This window comes from Numida meleagris, chromosome 1 (assembly GCF_002078875.1).
Source record: "Numida meleagris isolate 19003 breed g44 Domestic line chromosome 1, NumMel1.0, whole genome shotgun sequence".
In the NCBI taxonomy this organism is placed as follows: Eukaryota; Metazoa; Chordata; class Aves; order Galliformes; family Numididae; genus Numida; species Numida meleagris.
In genome coordinates, this window is record NC_034409.1 from 181,732,883 (window position 1) to 181,746,394 (window position 13,512).

Consider the following 13,512-nt stretch of genomic DNA (forward strand, 5'->3'; position numbering starts at 1 on the left):
CGTGCAACAGGTGTTAAAATAGAAAAGGTAGACAAATGGGCAGAGGAAAAAAGTACTCGCCTTATCTATTAGTAGCATGAACCAAAAATAAATAACATTTACTATGTGCATAAAAGCAGATTGAAAAGTGATCCTGGAGAATTGGGACAGTAAGACACTAGTAACGTAATACCAGTCCTGTTGTACACAGGATAGTGCAGTCTGAATCGTAATGTCATAACTACACAGCAGGAATACAAAGGCAATCATCATCCAGGAAAAAAAAAAAAAAAAAACAATTCTTATTCAATATTATTCTGGTTTTTGACTGAAATATCATTAGACACCTATTATTTCTTGTTATTCCTGTTTAAATGCCCCAAACATATTGTTTATAATTATATATATATTTATCTACATAAGCTCTCAAGAGAGCTAATAATTACCAACAAATTAAATGAGTGTCTTGTTTTAAATTTAAGACAGCCACCTCTGAACTCACTTCAAGTATTACTCTTAACAGAATCAGATATGAAGGGTGTCTCTGAATTTCAGATTAAGAGTCCCTCCTTGGTAACCTGCTCTCTTACACCTAGAGGTCCTTTCCTATGGGGAAATCTTATGAGAGGTAAAAAAATCCCCACAAAATCAAAACAATATTTTTTTCAACTGTTAGTTAAGAAATTAAGTGGACTCTAAGTCTGAAATAGCACCTTAATTCTTCTTCTGTTTGTCTTGAAATGCAATATCTGCCATAAGAAAATCCAGATATTATGAATACTGCGAGTAACTTCGCATCTTTTAATTACTGATGCTTCGTAAATGTAATGTTTCTAAGAATGTGGGTAACTGAGCTGTACTGTTACAATTAAATTGGAGTAAAAGACCTAAATCAATCCTCAGCCTGGTATTCAGAAAATACATTTTTCTCCACCCACAGATCATTTCCCACACAGCTCAAGCATGCTTGTAAACATTTATGCATGAGCAAAGCCCAAAATACCTGGGTCAGTGTTAAAATAAAAAGAAAAAAATAGACTCAACACAAACTAAAGAGATCATATTTCTTTTCTTGGTTGATTTCCCTCAGTACTGCAAAATCAATATAACTGTGTAATTCTTTCTTCCAAACACTGGCTGTTGATAAGAATGATCTCATGATCTGATGATTTAATGATAACTATTGAATTTTAACGTAGTCCAAAACAACAGGAATCAAATGAACTTTATCCTACTGAAGCAGCATCAATATCTATTGCTCTATCTTTAAGAAGAGTGCATTCAGGCATCTACCTTACCAGGCTACATCAGCAGTAGGGACTATTTGCAGCTGTAAACATGTTCTAGTAAGTGCTGCAATATAAAAGCAGCTCTAAATGTACAATGATCTAATCAGAAGTGAAAGATATGGAGACAGTAAATTACTGGGAACACTGACAATCTAATTAAAATACACTTTAATCCTTTTTTTAAAAAATATCTTTGATGAATTTCAGCTCTTATAGCATTAAATTTTCTAACGAATGATTATTACTAATGAAATCATTTAAAAATTATTGTTGTGTACGGGAAAAATGTGTTATTGCATATATTTTAACCGCAACAGCATGTAAAATGAAATTCTGTAGTTAAGTATGATTTACTAAAGGAGTGCAGATTTACTCCAGTAATGTAGAATAAACCTTTAAGAGTCCTAAATAATCGCAATACAAAATGAAGTACAAAAGAATGCAGTAGCAACTGCAAGGTAACTAACAAATGAGTGTAATAGTCACAATTTTAAACTTGTTTCTGAGTGACTGAAAAACATTTCAGGCTATTAGTGTTATTTAAATAAACAACATAACTTCTACAAATACTCTCTTTCAATTTAAGTTCCAAAGTTCTTACATATTGGAATGCTGTTTAGAACTGGTCACTGATAATGCTCTAAAGCCTTTGTAAGGTGTTGGTTTAATATATATACCTAAGCAATGACTGAAATAAAGAGCTGAAAATCATTCATTAGTATGTAGAAGTTCCACCATACGAAGCGTGTTACAGAAATTTTAAAACATTTAATAATGTTTTTTAGAGTTAGATAATTCTGTTTGGAGCAAGTTCTACTACTTAAAGGTACCCTATTTAACTGCATTTGAGAATAAGAAGATTTCAGCTCTGAAACCAACTTCAGGCTCAGGTACACTAATGTCACCTTACTACCTCCTGCTGGACAGAAATATTGCCAAGATTGATAATGGTGACACACAGTGTGTGAAAACAAGAAAAACACTCACTGTGATCGTGAAAAATGGATTTAGATAGCACAAAATAATGAAGCTACATTAGAAAAACAGATTCAATGGGACTATTTTATAAATGCGTTCAATGCATACACATGGATATCCACAGATATTTTCCTTTTTTAAATTCCTGACTCCAGTATCACAGCATTATAACAAACTCAGATATTCCATTTCATTGACTAGTACAAAGTGTGATGTTGTGATGGCAAAAAATCATGAGTCTGAGAAGAAACTGAGAAAAGAGTAGATTGTTAACTGTTGACAGTGATTATAAGAAAGCACTATGAAAATGGAGTGACAAAAAAAGATCAATTAGAGATAGAATCCCATCAAATTACAAAAATTCCCATATGATTAGGCGAAATGGTTATTGATTAATCTATTTTGTTACTAGTAAAGATAAAGCCAACTAAGCTAATGCCCTGATTGCAAAAGAAATACGCTTATTACACAGACTAATATCAGCATGATCAATAAATCATGCCCAGTATTAAGAAAACAACCTAATAATTAATTTCTAAAACTTGAACATGGTAAGAATTCACAGACTCCAATGCGAAGCATTCTGCACGTTACTCTTTAGAAAAGCACTGTGCAAATAAATGATTTTACTTTTTGGTTTTCTTTCTTAATAACACAGCTAGCTTTGTCTTTTCAAATAAGATACTTAGATATGTCTCTTTTTAATGTTATTCAGGTTTATCTACAAATAAAATAAAGGTAGATGGGCTACACTGGTAAATCTCTTAATATAATCCTTTACAATTTCACCAATTAGGCAGATAGTTTTAATACTGATATTATCTTCTTTGGCATGATTTTACATCTTCCTAAGTCTGTTTGCAGTTCAAATAATAAGCAGAGTTTTCTTGTTTTTGTCTCAGTTTACCTGAAAGACACCCAGTGAGTGACAGAAACAGAAACAGTTTCCATGACAACCACATCATTGGTCGCAAAGGTCTTCGGTCCTTCTTTGTGCAATTGTTAGCAGTGTTGACGCTTCTTCATTAAAGCTTTGCCTAGTGAGACAAAGACAAATCTTTGTTAAGAAAACTAAAAATATCTCACAATAATGATAGACCACTCAAAAGACAAAACTGGTCCTAATGTAATTAGAAGTCTTGTTCCAAAGTACTCTTTCCACAAAAGGGCAAGCAGTCTGACAGATACTCAGAGGGTTCTTGTTCCAGTTGTCACCTGCATTAATAGCTGAAATGGCTGTGGCAGTGCTTTGAGTATTATGCATGGTTATTATCCCAAGGCTGTCTGTATATTGCAGTTTTGAAATTCCAAAATGCCAAGCTTAGCATGAGTTCTTTGCCTGAAAGCAGTATGTTCACCCTTGGTATAAAGAATTTTAGAAAGCCCAAAATAAAAGAATAATTTTCTCTAAAATTCATACATTTTTATGAATTGCAAATTGGTTTGGAATAGATTCCAGTTTCTACTGGTTTACTCAATGTGCAAAGAATCTATCAATACATTTGAAACAAACACCATTCATACAGAACAGATTATTCATACTCATCTCTCTCCACTGTTCCTCAGATTTTTTTCCTTACTGTCTCATGGTTAGCACACACACCCTGGAATGCTACACCTTTGATCTCTGTGCTCCTAATTATTGCTTTGATAATATCAGTGATATTAAGACATTAATAGTCCAAAACCATAGAATCACAGAATCATTAAGGTTGGAAAATACCTCTAAGATCATCTAGTCCAACCATCAAAATAGGAGGAGGTTCGACTGGTTATGTATGGAAATAAATGTATTTCTGGTCTTCGACTGAAAAAGCATCAAGCTGTAAGCATAATTTCCTGTCATCCACCAAGACCCCAGGTCCTACAAAAAAAATTTTGTATGTGCACAAATCCATGTGCCCTCATGGGATGCATCCATGTGTGCTGAGGGAGCTGGCAGAGGTGATTGCCGAACCGCTCTCTATCATCTATGACAGGTCTTGGAGAACAGAAGAGGTGCCTAAAGACTGGAGGATAGCCAATGTCACTCCAGTCTTCAAAAAGGGCAAGAAGGAGGATCTGGGAAACTACAAGCCAGTCAGCCTCACCTCCATCCCTGAAAAGGTGATGGAACAACTTGTTCTGGATGCCATCTCCAAGCAATTGGAAGAGAAGAAGGTCATCAGGAATAGTCAGCATGGATTCACCAAGGGAAAATTGTGCTAGACTAACTGCCTAGCCTTCTAAGATGGCATCACCAGCTGGGTAGATGGGGGGAGAGCAGTGGTTGTTGAATACCTTGACTTCAGCAAGGCTTTTGATACCGTCTCCCACAATATCCTGATAACAAAGCTGAGAAAGTGTGGGATAGATGAGTGGATGGTGAGGTGGGCTGAGAACTGGCTGACTGGCTGAGCTCAGAGTGTGGTGATCTGTGGTGCGGAGTCTGGTTGGAGACCTGTGACTAGCGGTGTTCCCCAGGGGTCAGTGCTCAGTCCACTCTTGTTCAGTATCTTCATTGAGGTCCTTGATGAGGGGATAATGTCCACCATCAGCAAGTATGCTTATAATAGAAAGCTGGGAGGAGTGGCTGACACACTGGAAGGCTGTGCTGCCATTCAGCAAGACCTGGACAGACTGGAGACCTGGGCAGGGAGGATCCAGATGAGGTTTAACAAGAGCAAGTGTAGAGTCTTGCACCTGGGAAGGAGTAACTGCAAGTATCAGTACAATTTAGGGGATGACCTGCTGGGTGCATTAAAAAGAGCGTGGCCAGCAGGTTGAGGGAGGTGATTCTCCCCCTCTACTCTGTCCTGGTCAGGCCTCACCTGGAGTACTGTATCCAGTTCTGGGCTCCCCAGTATAAAAAAGACAGGGATCTCCTGGAAAGAGTCCAGCAGAGGGCCACAAAGATGATGGAAGGCCTGAAGCACCTCTCTTATGAGAAAAGGCTGAGTGACCTGTGTCTGTTCAGCCTTGAGAAAAGAAGACTGAGAGGGGATCTGATCAATGTCTATAAATATCTTAAGTGTGGGAGTCAAAGGGACATGGCCAACCTCTTTTCAGCGGGGACAGGACAAGGGGAAACAGTCATAAACTTGAGCATATCAATGCTTTGTGAAGGAACTTCTTCACAGTGAGGGTGACGGAGCACTGAAACAGGCTGCCCAGGAAGGCTGTGGGGTCTCCTTCTCTGGAGATATTCAAGACCCACCTGGATGCTTGCCTGTGCAGTCTGCTGTAGGGAGCCTGGGGGGTTGGACTCAGTGATGTCTAGAGGTCCCTTCCAGCCCCTACAATTCTGTGACTCTGTGATTCCTACACTTAATTAGTCATTCTTTTTAGGAAGCCTTTGAGATTCCCTTTATCCACAATCCTCAAGGGCAGTACAATGCACTAGATAACAAAGGAGAATTCAGCTTTGTTCCCCTGTTAAAACCTCTTGATGGGACAATATGATGCCTTCAGACTAGCTTAGTAATGTGCCACAGTAGCTGTCTTGGGAGACCTAGCCCATGTGTTAGAATATTCACAGAAAGTGAATGGAGGAAAAGTTGAACACGTTTGTCAGAAAGAAAAGTTAATTTTGTAGTGCAAGAGAGAGTTCCTGCTGTATTATTCCATTTCAACTTCCCTCTGAGGAGCTCAAGCTGTAACATACTTTGACAGTCTTTCCTTTGTATATAGGGACAAACATGTATGCATAGGCATATACAGCAAAGCACAGTGTGAGCCCAAGTTGACAGCTTCTATTTAGTTGCTGGTAGTTATTCCTGCAACAACCTAAACATGTAACCTGTCACCTTTCATTCATACAGCACAACAGGTACAGCTTTCAATGCAGATAAAAAAATCCCGATTAGGATTTTTACATTCTTCCAGGTAACTCATATCAAGCAAACTTAACATAGGGTGTACACATTAACATGAGTTTCTCTGAAAGGCAATCTAAGAGTGTGTTAGTCAAGTGACTTTACACACAGTGCCTTTAGCTCATCTAAACCTCCACAGGAAACCTCCTTAATTAATTATTAATATCAGCTGCCTTTGTTTTTCACTTCAGTGATAATATGCTTTTCAGCCACTGTGTTCCTTTGCTTAGTGAATTATCTCTTTCAGCATTCTTTGCTGGCCAGGCCTTTGGGAAATAAGTACTTTCATTAATATTTAAGTTTTTTCCCTTATGGCCATATCTGTTAAAGAAGGTAGAGCACAGCCTCCCCCCTTCACCCTCATCCCCAGCTCTATCAAACTTTCTCTTTTCCTGATTTCTCTTCTGCTCTTATTGTAATGATGCAACACAAAAATTACAAATTAACATGGTGATTTCTCTGTTGCACAAACAGGGAACAATAAACCAAAGTTTCCATCACTAAACCATTAGACTGTTATTAGAACAAGATATTGCTGTGTTCATTCAATCAGACTTTAAAAAAATAACATTAAATATTATTATCAGTAGAACAGAAATAGGATGGATAATATTTGGAGCTGAGCAATGGGAACATCATAATGAAAGATGAACTTCTCTAAATTTCTCATTTAATTCTTGAAAAAAAATTATATTAATTTCCATGGAAAACAAAGATATATATATTAATGAAAGATTCACTGATGACAACAGAATTATGGTAACTTGCACCAGATAAGGAGCCAAGAAAAACAGCTATAACAACTTCTATGTGGCAACTCTTGACTGTCACCTGGCCCTATCAATGTAAAACAAACTTCAGATCTGATACACGGAGATATTAAAATGTAGAAGCTGAGTGCAATTATATGGAGATGCTATGAATTAAGTCATGAATGTTGGACACTGGCAATCCTTTTAAGATATTTGCTGCCTAAGTATGCTGGTTTATCTCAGTAGAATTGTCAGCAAAATAAGCAAGGGGAAAAATATATCACTTCATAGCATTTTAAAAATTTGCCAACCTACAAATCTTGAATATTATCATAATGAAAGAATCTTGAACTTTTTTTTCCCCATATGTCTTGATTTGGCAGAGGTACTGGAAAAAATTTTATTGGCTGTGCGAAAAAAAAGGAGTGCAAGGAGTACAATATGGTGGAGATATCATACATCTACAAATTGAGGAGCACAGTTCACAGAGTCTGACAAAGACTTTGACAATCAATATGGGGCTACCACTCTACATGTGAGATAATCACAAATGTGTTTTGTATGAAATAATACAAGAAGGAGCATGAAAATACTATACATAAGAAATGCTTGCATATATTCTAATCTCTGATCTACAGTTAATGAAGGGATATACACCAGAATTCTTTACAGTCAGTGCCTGTTATTTGATTTCTGGATGACATTTAGAGAGTCTTCTGTGATTGAATAATTCCTTTATGTGTATAGCTAAAAGATAAAAGCTGCACTGAACTTTTTAGGAAAAGCACATTCTTTCTTAAAAATAGATAAATAGATAAATAGACAAATAAATAAATGTGGTTTCGCTTTATAAGCAGTTCATGAACATTCTGTAAGTTTTGTAAGAAAGTGCTTGTTCTTCAGACTGGCTCATTCTTTAAGGACATATATGCAAGCATTTTCAAAAATCTTTAATTTTCTGGATTTTATTTTTTGAATCTTGGCTATCTCCAGTCTAGAATGAGAATCCTTGTACAGCAAGCATTTACTTTTTAACTCTGAGTAAATAGAACAAAATATTTATTCGCTTAGTAGTGGAAAGCAATAAAGCAAGAGATGCTGCTGAAAATAACGTTTAAATCATTTCATTTGAACTATAAATTTGGAACTCAAAAAAATCCAACTAACATGTTTGGAAGAGTTTGTTGACTTCGTTAGTAATTAACTGCATTAAAGAAAATGAAGCTGTCTAGAACAAGCTACATTCTATAGATTTATTTTTCATTATAGCATGATTTGAGTTAGATCTGCAGTAATTCCATTTGTTCTGCACAAGATGTGGTTTTCAGTTTCCATAGTTCTTTGTTTTGCACAGAATTTTGGCCAAATTGCTTTGGAATTTGTTTGAATTCTGTGTTCTGACTGTAAACCACTTATTAAAACATATTTTAATGAATTGTTTTGGGAAGTAGTGAAAGGGAGGATATTGTCTCATGGTTGTTCAAAAACAGCATGTGAATACTTGAAACATGAATACTAGGGCAGTCTCTCAACACTAATGCACAAGAAGCCCAAACTGTTTTCAGTAAAATCATAGTCTTTGTAATAATAACAGCACCTACTATTGTTAATATTTGTTTTCTGGTATTTAGGATAAATTTCTCTGCAATTATGATGATTTCTTCTTTTTTTTTTATTTAAAATAGTTAAGAAGTGAAGCTCTTAGCATAGATATTCTGATAATGATATCCAAGTGCTTTCTTCCATGATTGCTACTTCATTTTTCTTTTCAATCATATGCTTATTTATCAGCTCATCTGAACCAACATGAAAGGAATAATTACTTAAATCCACATCCTCTCTCAAAGTAAGTCTTTTCTTTACAGTGACTACACTGCTCAGAGGACAGAATGTGACTTACTGAAAAAAAGTTTGCTATGTAACATTTATTTTTCCTGTATTCATTATATATTAGTGGAAACCTCAAGTCACTGACACTTCAAAATATTTAATTTTCATTTCCTTTAAAAAATTTAAAAAAACATCACATTCACAAATAATGATGAAGTAACCACTGATAAGCAATTCTGATATTGTATGCAATCTTATAAAAGCAGGCAAGGAACATAAAAGAGTAAGAAATTAAACTATTGCCACCCACATGTCTGTAATGGAAAGGAAAAAATAGCCTATCCTGGAAAGAACAAATACACTTTGATGATTTCAAGTAATATTGCTAGGAAATATTTTACTTCACATTTGGAGGATGCCCTAAAATGCACTTAGACAGCTAATATGATTCATCAAGGTGGAAAAGCTATGAAATTAATAAATGCAATGAGCTAAGTATCACTGACTAGGTTTTCTACAAAGGGGTCATTATACTCTTGGAAAAAGTCTGAGTCTAACTGAAGATCTACTGTTCAAATCACTGAAATAAAATTTTCTAATAAACACTGAAGGCTCAGTCCCTCCCTGTGCAACTTTTACTTCAATCGGGACATGGAAGATGTAAATTGAATTTCCACAGTCAGCAGTTCAGCCAGTCTTCCTTTCTCCCATGCATGTCATAACTGGTAACATTCACTCCATGGAGAAGTGAAGGCTTTAGAAAAGCAGAGGCTCAGATGTTGCAAAGATCGTCACGAACAGTGGAGATAGTTTTACCAGAAATTTTTACAAAGAGTTTGACTGTTGAGTGTTCCCTGATGGTATACTTACGTATAAAGTTAACTACTAGACCATGATTATAACAGAAACTGGTTAGACAGAATATAAATAACCTCTACTGAGTTCATGTTCTTTCTTGCATTCAATAAAGGACTAATTTGCTCAGTCCAGAGACTTTTTGACAATGCTATTTACAAAATGGTTTAAATTTGACATAATTATATTAAGTTAATATTTGATAAAAGTCATACCATAGACACATTTACAATTATATGTCAGTGGAATTTCTTATAGGACAAATGAAAGTGAAATGATATTAAGCCAATGTAAACAGCAAGGAGTCTTGCAGGATTGATTATCACCCCAAGGGAAGATCAGTAATTTTCAAGGTTTAATAATAGTTCAACCAAATTTAAAGAAAATTTAATAAAGTACAACTTTTCAGAGCTTCATAAGAAAATTTCTGAACTGTTTTATGAACACTTAATTTACAGCTAACAATAATAGAAATTTATTTTACAGTGGAAGCCTTTCTTGTTAAGTTCTTCCTTGCAAGTGAGGACTTTCAATGTATAAATTAATATTTTATAGGGTTTTTTTAATTCATGATATTAATATAGCTTTCAAAGAGACCGGTCAAGTTCTAGAAAGAAGCATACAAAGATTCTGTACAAAAAAAGAAAATTGCCTAATTTTAAAATGTGAGTTAATCACAATTTTTATAGTAACGAACTTCTGAACTAATGTTCTGAAGAACGAAACAAAACATTTGCAAGTGCTGAATAAAAATCTCAAATGTCTCTTAGTCCTGAAGTTCTGAATTATTCAGATGAGCTAAATCTATTTTTAAAATTCTGCACAGTACCCCATGGTACCCACAAAATAATAAAGTAATATTATAATAAATATTATCTTCTACTATTTGAATGTATTTGCATTTACATATTTTTAAATGAGATTTTTAATGTGAAATACTGAATTTCTTCTGTTTCAATACATGTATAACAAGTTGTTGAGAAAAGCAGGAAATATTACCATTTCTTCCTAATGACTGCATTTTCACAGTATCTAATACATATATATTTTAAAATAATTTACTTAATTTTAATTAAAAAATATGGTAGAGATTAACATAGTCATTTGACAAGGAAAGCTTGTTGAATTGTTTCAGAGGTCATCCAATATTGTTAGAGAAGCTAAAAATGTGGGATTCTTATTGCAAATTAGATATAAAATGTCATCAGTCTGCTCAAGAGAAAATGAAGATGGCAGAAACAGTTCTCATCTTCTCTGAACTAGCAACAGTGAGGTGCTGCTGTTTAACTACATTCTCGTGAATATAGCATGGAAAGGTTTGGGTACTGCTCAGGCTCAGGGTAAACTTTTACATATTGGTTGCTTAGAATGGGTACAACTATGTGCCACAGTGTTACTTCCATGGACATGTTGTAAGGTCAATATATACCTGCTGGCTAAGGTCTTCTAAGATGAAAAGCAGTGAAATTATTTGTTTGGGATTTTTCTACTCATTTACCAAAGAGACTGACATTTCCTAAACTTCAACCCACATGCTGCTGTAAATGAAGCAATTTAAAGAGCCTTGCTACTCCTGCTTTGCTATAAGAATGAGCACTGAAAAACAAATAGACTTAATCAGAACGTGGACTAGAAGTCCATTACTAACTACATTAGTTCATAACCACCACTTATTAAGTTCTCTGGTTGCTTGTAGCATTTATGACACACTCAACAATATCTGTTTTTAGCTACATCAGTATTAATCATGCATAAGTAGCAGAAACATAAGAGTAAAGATGAAAACTGTGAAAAATCTGACAGTTCGTAAATTAGTTATATAAGCTCTTGTTCATCAGCAAAGAGAAATATGCAACCTGAAAAAAATGCATTCAAACTGTTTTCAGTAGCTTTTCTGAAGCAAGATGAACAACTTCTTTCTTTTTGCTAACTGTAATGGAAACCTGATTGCAGCAGAAGCTTAGATGGCTACTTTAAATTCTTCAGTCAACTTACAGGCAGCAAAAATTGAGTGATGTCAGTCTTTGCTTGTTTGTTCGATACAGTATGAAAGTTTCCACTAGACCAGAAAAAGTAAACTGGTCATTTAACCGCTATCCCTGTGGACCTGCAATAAGATTTCTCTTCGTCTGTGGTGGACATTCCTCAGTATTTTGCTTTAATTATTCAGGAAATATATTCAAGCACTTCTATTAAGTTCCACATATGAACTCAGAGGAGTTTGGGGATGAACAGCTGTAAAAGTGAGGAAACATTAATGGCTTACTTCACCCTACGTAATTTGTAATATACATGATTTCTTTGCATCCAAAAACTTCAGGAAAAATAAATATTCTTCTTCTACTCTTTTCAGACATACATATTTATTTCTAAATTCCATTGGGAGTTAATAACATTTGCCAAAGTAATCACATCTGGAAATTGTCAGTTCTTTGCCAACCAGAGGGATTAAGGACAATGATAGCAGCAGCATCACCCTGCTGTTGCTTTGTGCTCAATACTGAGTACTGCCATACTCAGTAGATCTACCTCTGGAGTGTAAGAGGAGTAGCTGGTCTTGGTCCCTCTTCTGCAGCAGCCAACTAGTGCCAAGAAAGAAGATGTCTGCACTTAAATAAATATCCTTGACAACACTTGCATCTGCTATTATATCGACCAGTATAAATAAGCACAGCATAAGCATAAGTTTAATTCAACTGCCAGATTAATGACATTATGCATTTTAATAACACGAAACAGCATCACCACTCAGCTCTCTACAAGCATGCAAAAAAACTGCAGAGTTTTGCACATATATCATGCACTGAAGTAACAGCCACAATCTCTGGACCTGTAAATCCAGTTCATCTTTATACTTAGTTCCAGAGAAATCATTTCAATTATAACAGGGTCTATTGTTGGCTACATAAGTCAATAATGCACCTGAAAATGACAAACAAATTTTCTGTGCTAAGACATGAAATCCTACTCACTTTATTAATCAGGTGCCTTCAGGCTCTCCATGTGTATAAAGGATAAAGTGAGATCCTTCATTAACCACTTAATTTCTGCATATGAACCTTACATGATGCAGCCAGCTTGCCAAGACATTAGTACCAAAAGAGTATGGCAAAAAGTAGGGGAGGCTGTTTCTTGTATGGATAGGAGAGGGAATACAAAGAGCAGTCTTGTATGGAAAGGTTATATGCAGCTGATCTTTCAGTGTGTATATCTCTCTCTCCTGGACAATCCTCAAAACAGAAAAAAAAATACAGTATTCCATAGAAAACGTGCCTCTGCTTCTTATTTGTGATGTCCAGGTGTCTGGACATTAGCCACTGTAACAAATTTTACATTAACTCAGTCCTCAGGTTTGGATAACAAGACTGATTTTGACATATGAAGTCAAAATTTAGTTATTTTACTTTGTTTTATTTTTCTTTATTTTATTTCATTGGGTGTATAATCAAATGATTTTTCTTTAAAGTTTAAAATGTCCATGTAAGAAAAAAAATACTCTGCTTTTCCAACATGAGTGTTTTTTCTGACATTTGTTGTCCTTATCTGAGAAAGAGTAAAGAATGTATTCTCCAAGTTGAGGTAGATATAGATAGATACAAACAAATTGCAGCTTCATTGTATAATGATTTTTCATAAGCACTAAGTTGTTGCTGTATATGTATTCAGATGAGATTACTGAAAAATTCAAATAAGTCAAAAGGGTTACATCTTCCATTTAAGATAAGATAAAAGTTTCTGAAGTTGAAGAGACACCAGTCAACCTATACACTTTTAAAATGAATCTTATCGTTGATTGTATTTTAGAAATATATATCTATTTAAATCTCAAACTACTGAGTATGGAAAAAAGAATAAAATATTATTTAGCTGGTTGGAATAGATTATATTAATAGTTGTCTCTAGTATTAGAAATACAAATCTAGTTAAAAGACCTCAGGATAGGAAATAATTTCTTAATTGATAGTAGAAATTATT

At 34.9% G+C, this 13,512-nt stretch overlaps 1 protein-coding gene across 4 annotated transcripts in view; it reads right to left on the reverse strand.

The window, feature by feature from the left end:
- The window catches only part of CNTN5 (contactin 5), a 636,498-nt gene that overhangs the window by 333,328 nt on the left and 289,658 nt on the right, over positions 1-13,512 (reverse strand). For all 4 annotated transcript variants that reach the window (XM_021381356.1, XM_021381346.1, XM_021381363.1 and 1 more), the window contains one exon: positions 3,154-3,283. In XM_021381356.1, coding sequence (XP_021237031.1) covers positions 3,154-3,211 — 58 coding nt within the window. In that variant the 5' untranslated portion in view covers positions 3,212-3,283. The remainder of the gene's footprint in view (positions 1-3,153; positions 3,284-13,512) is intronic.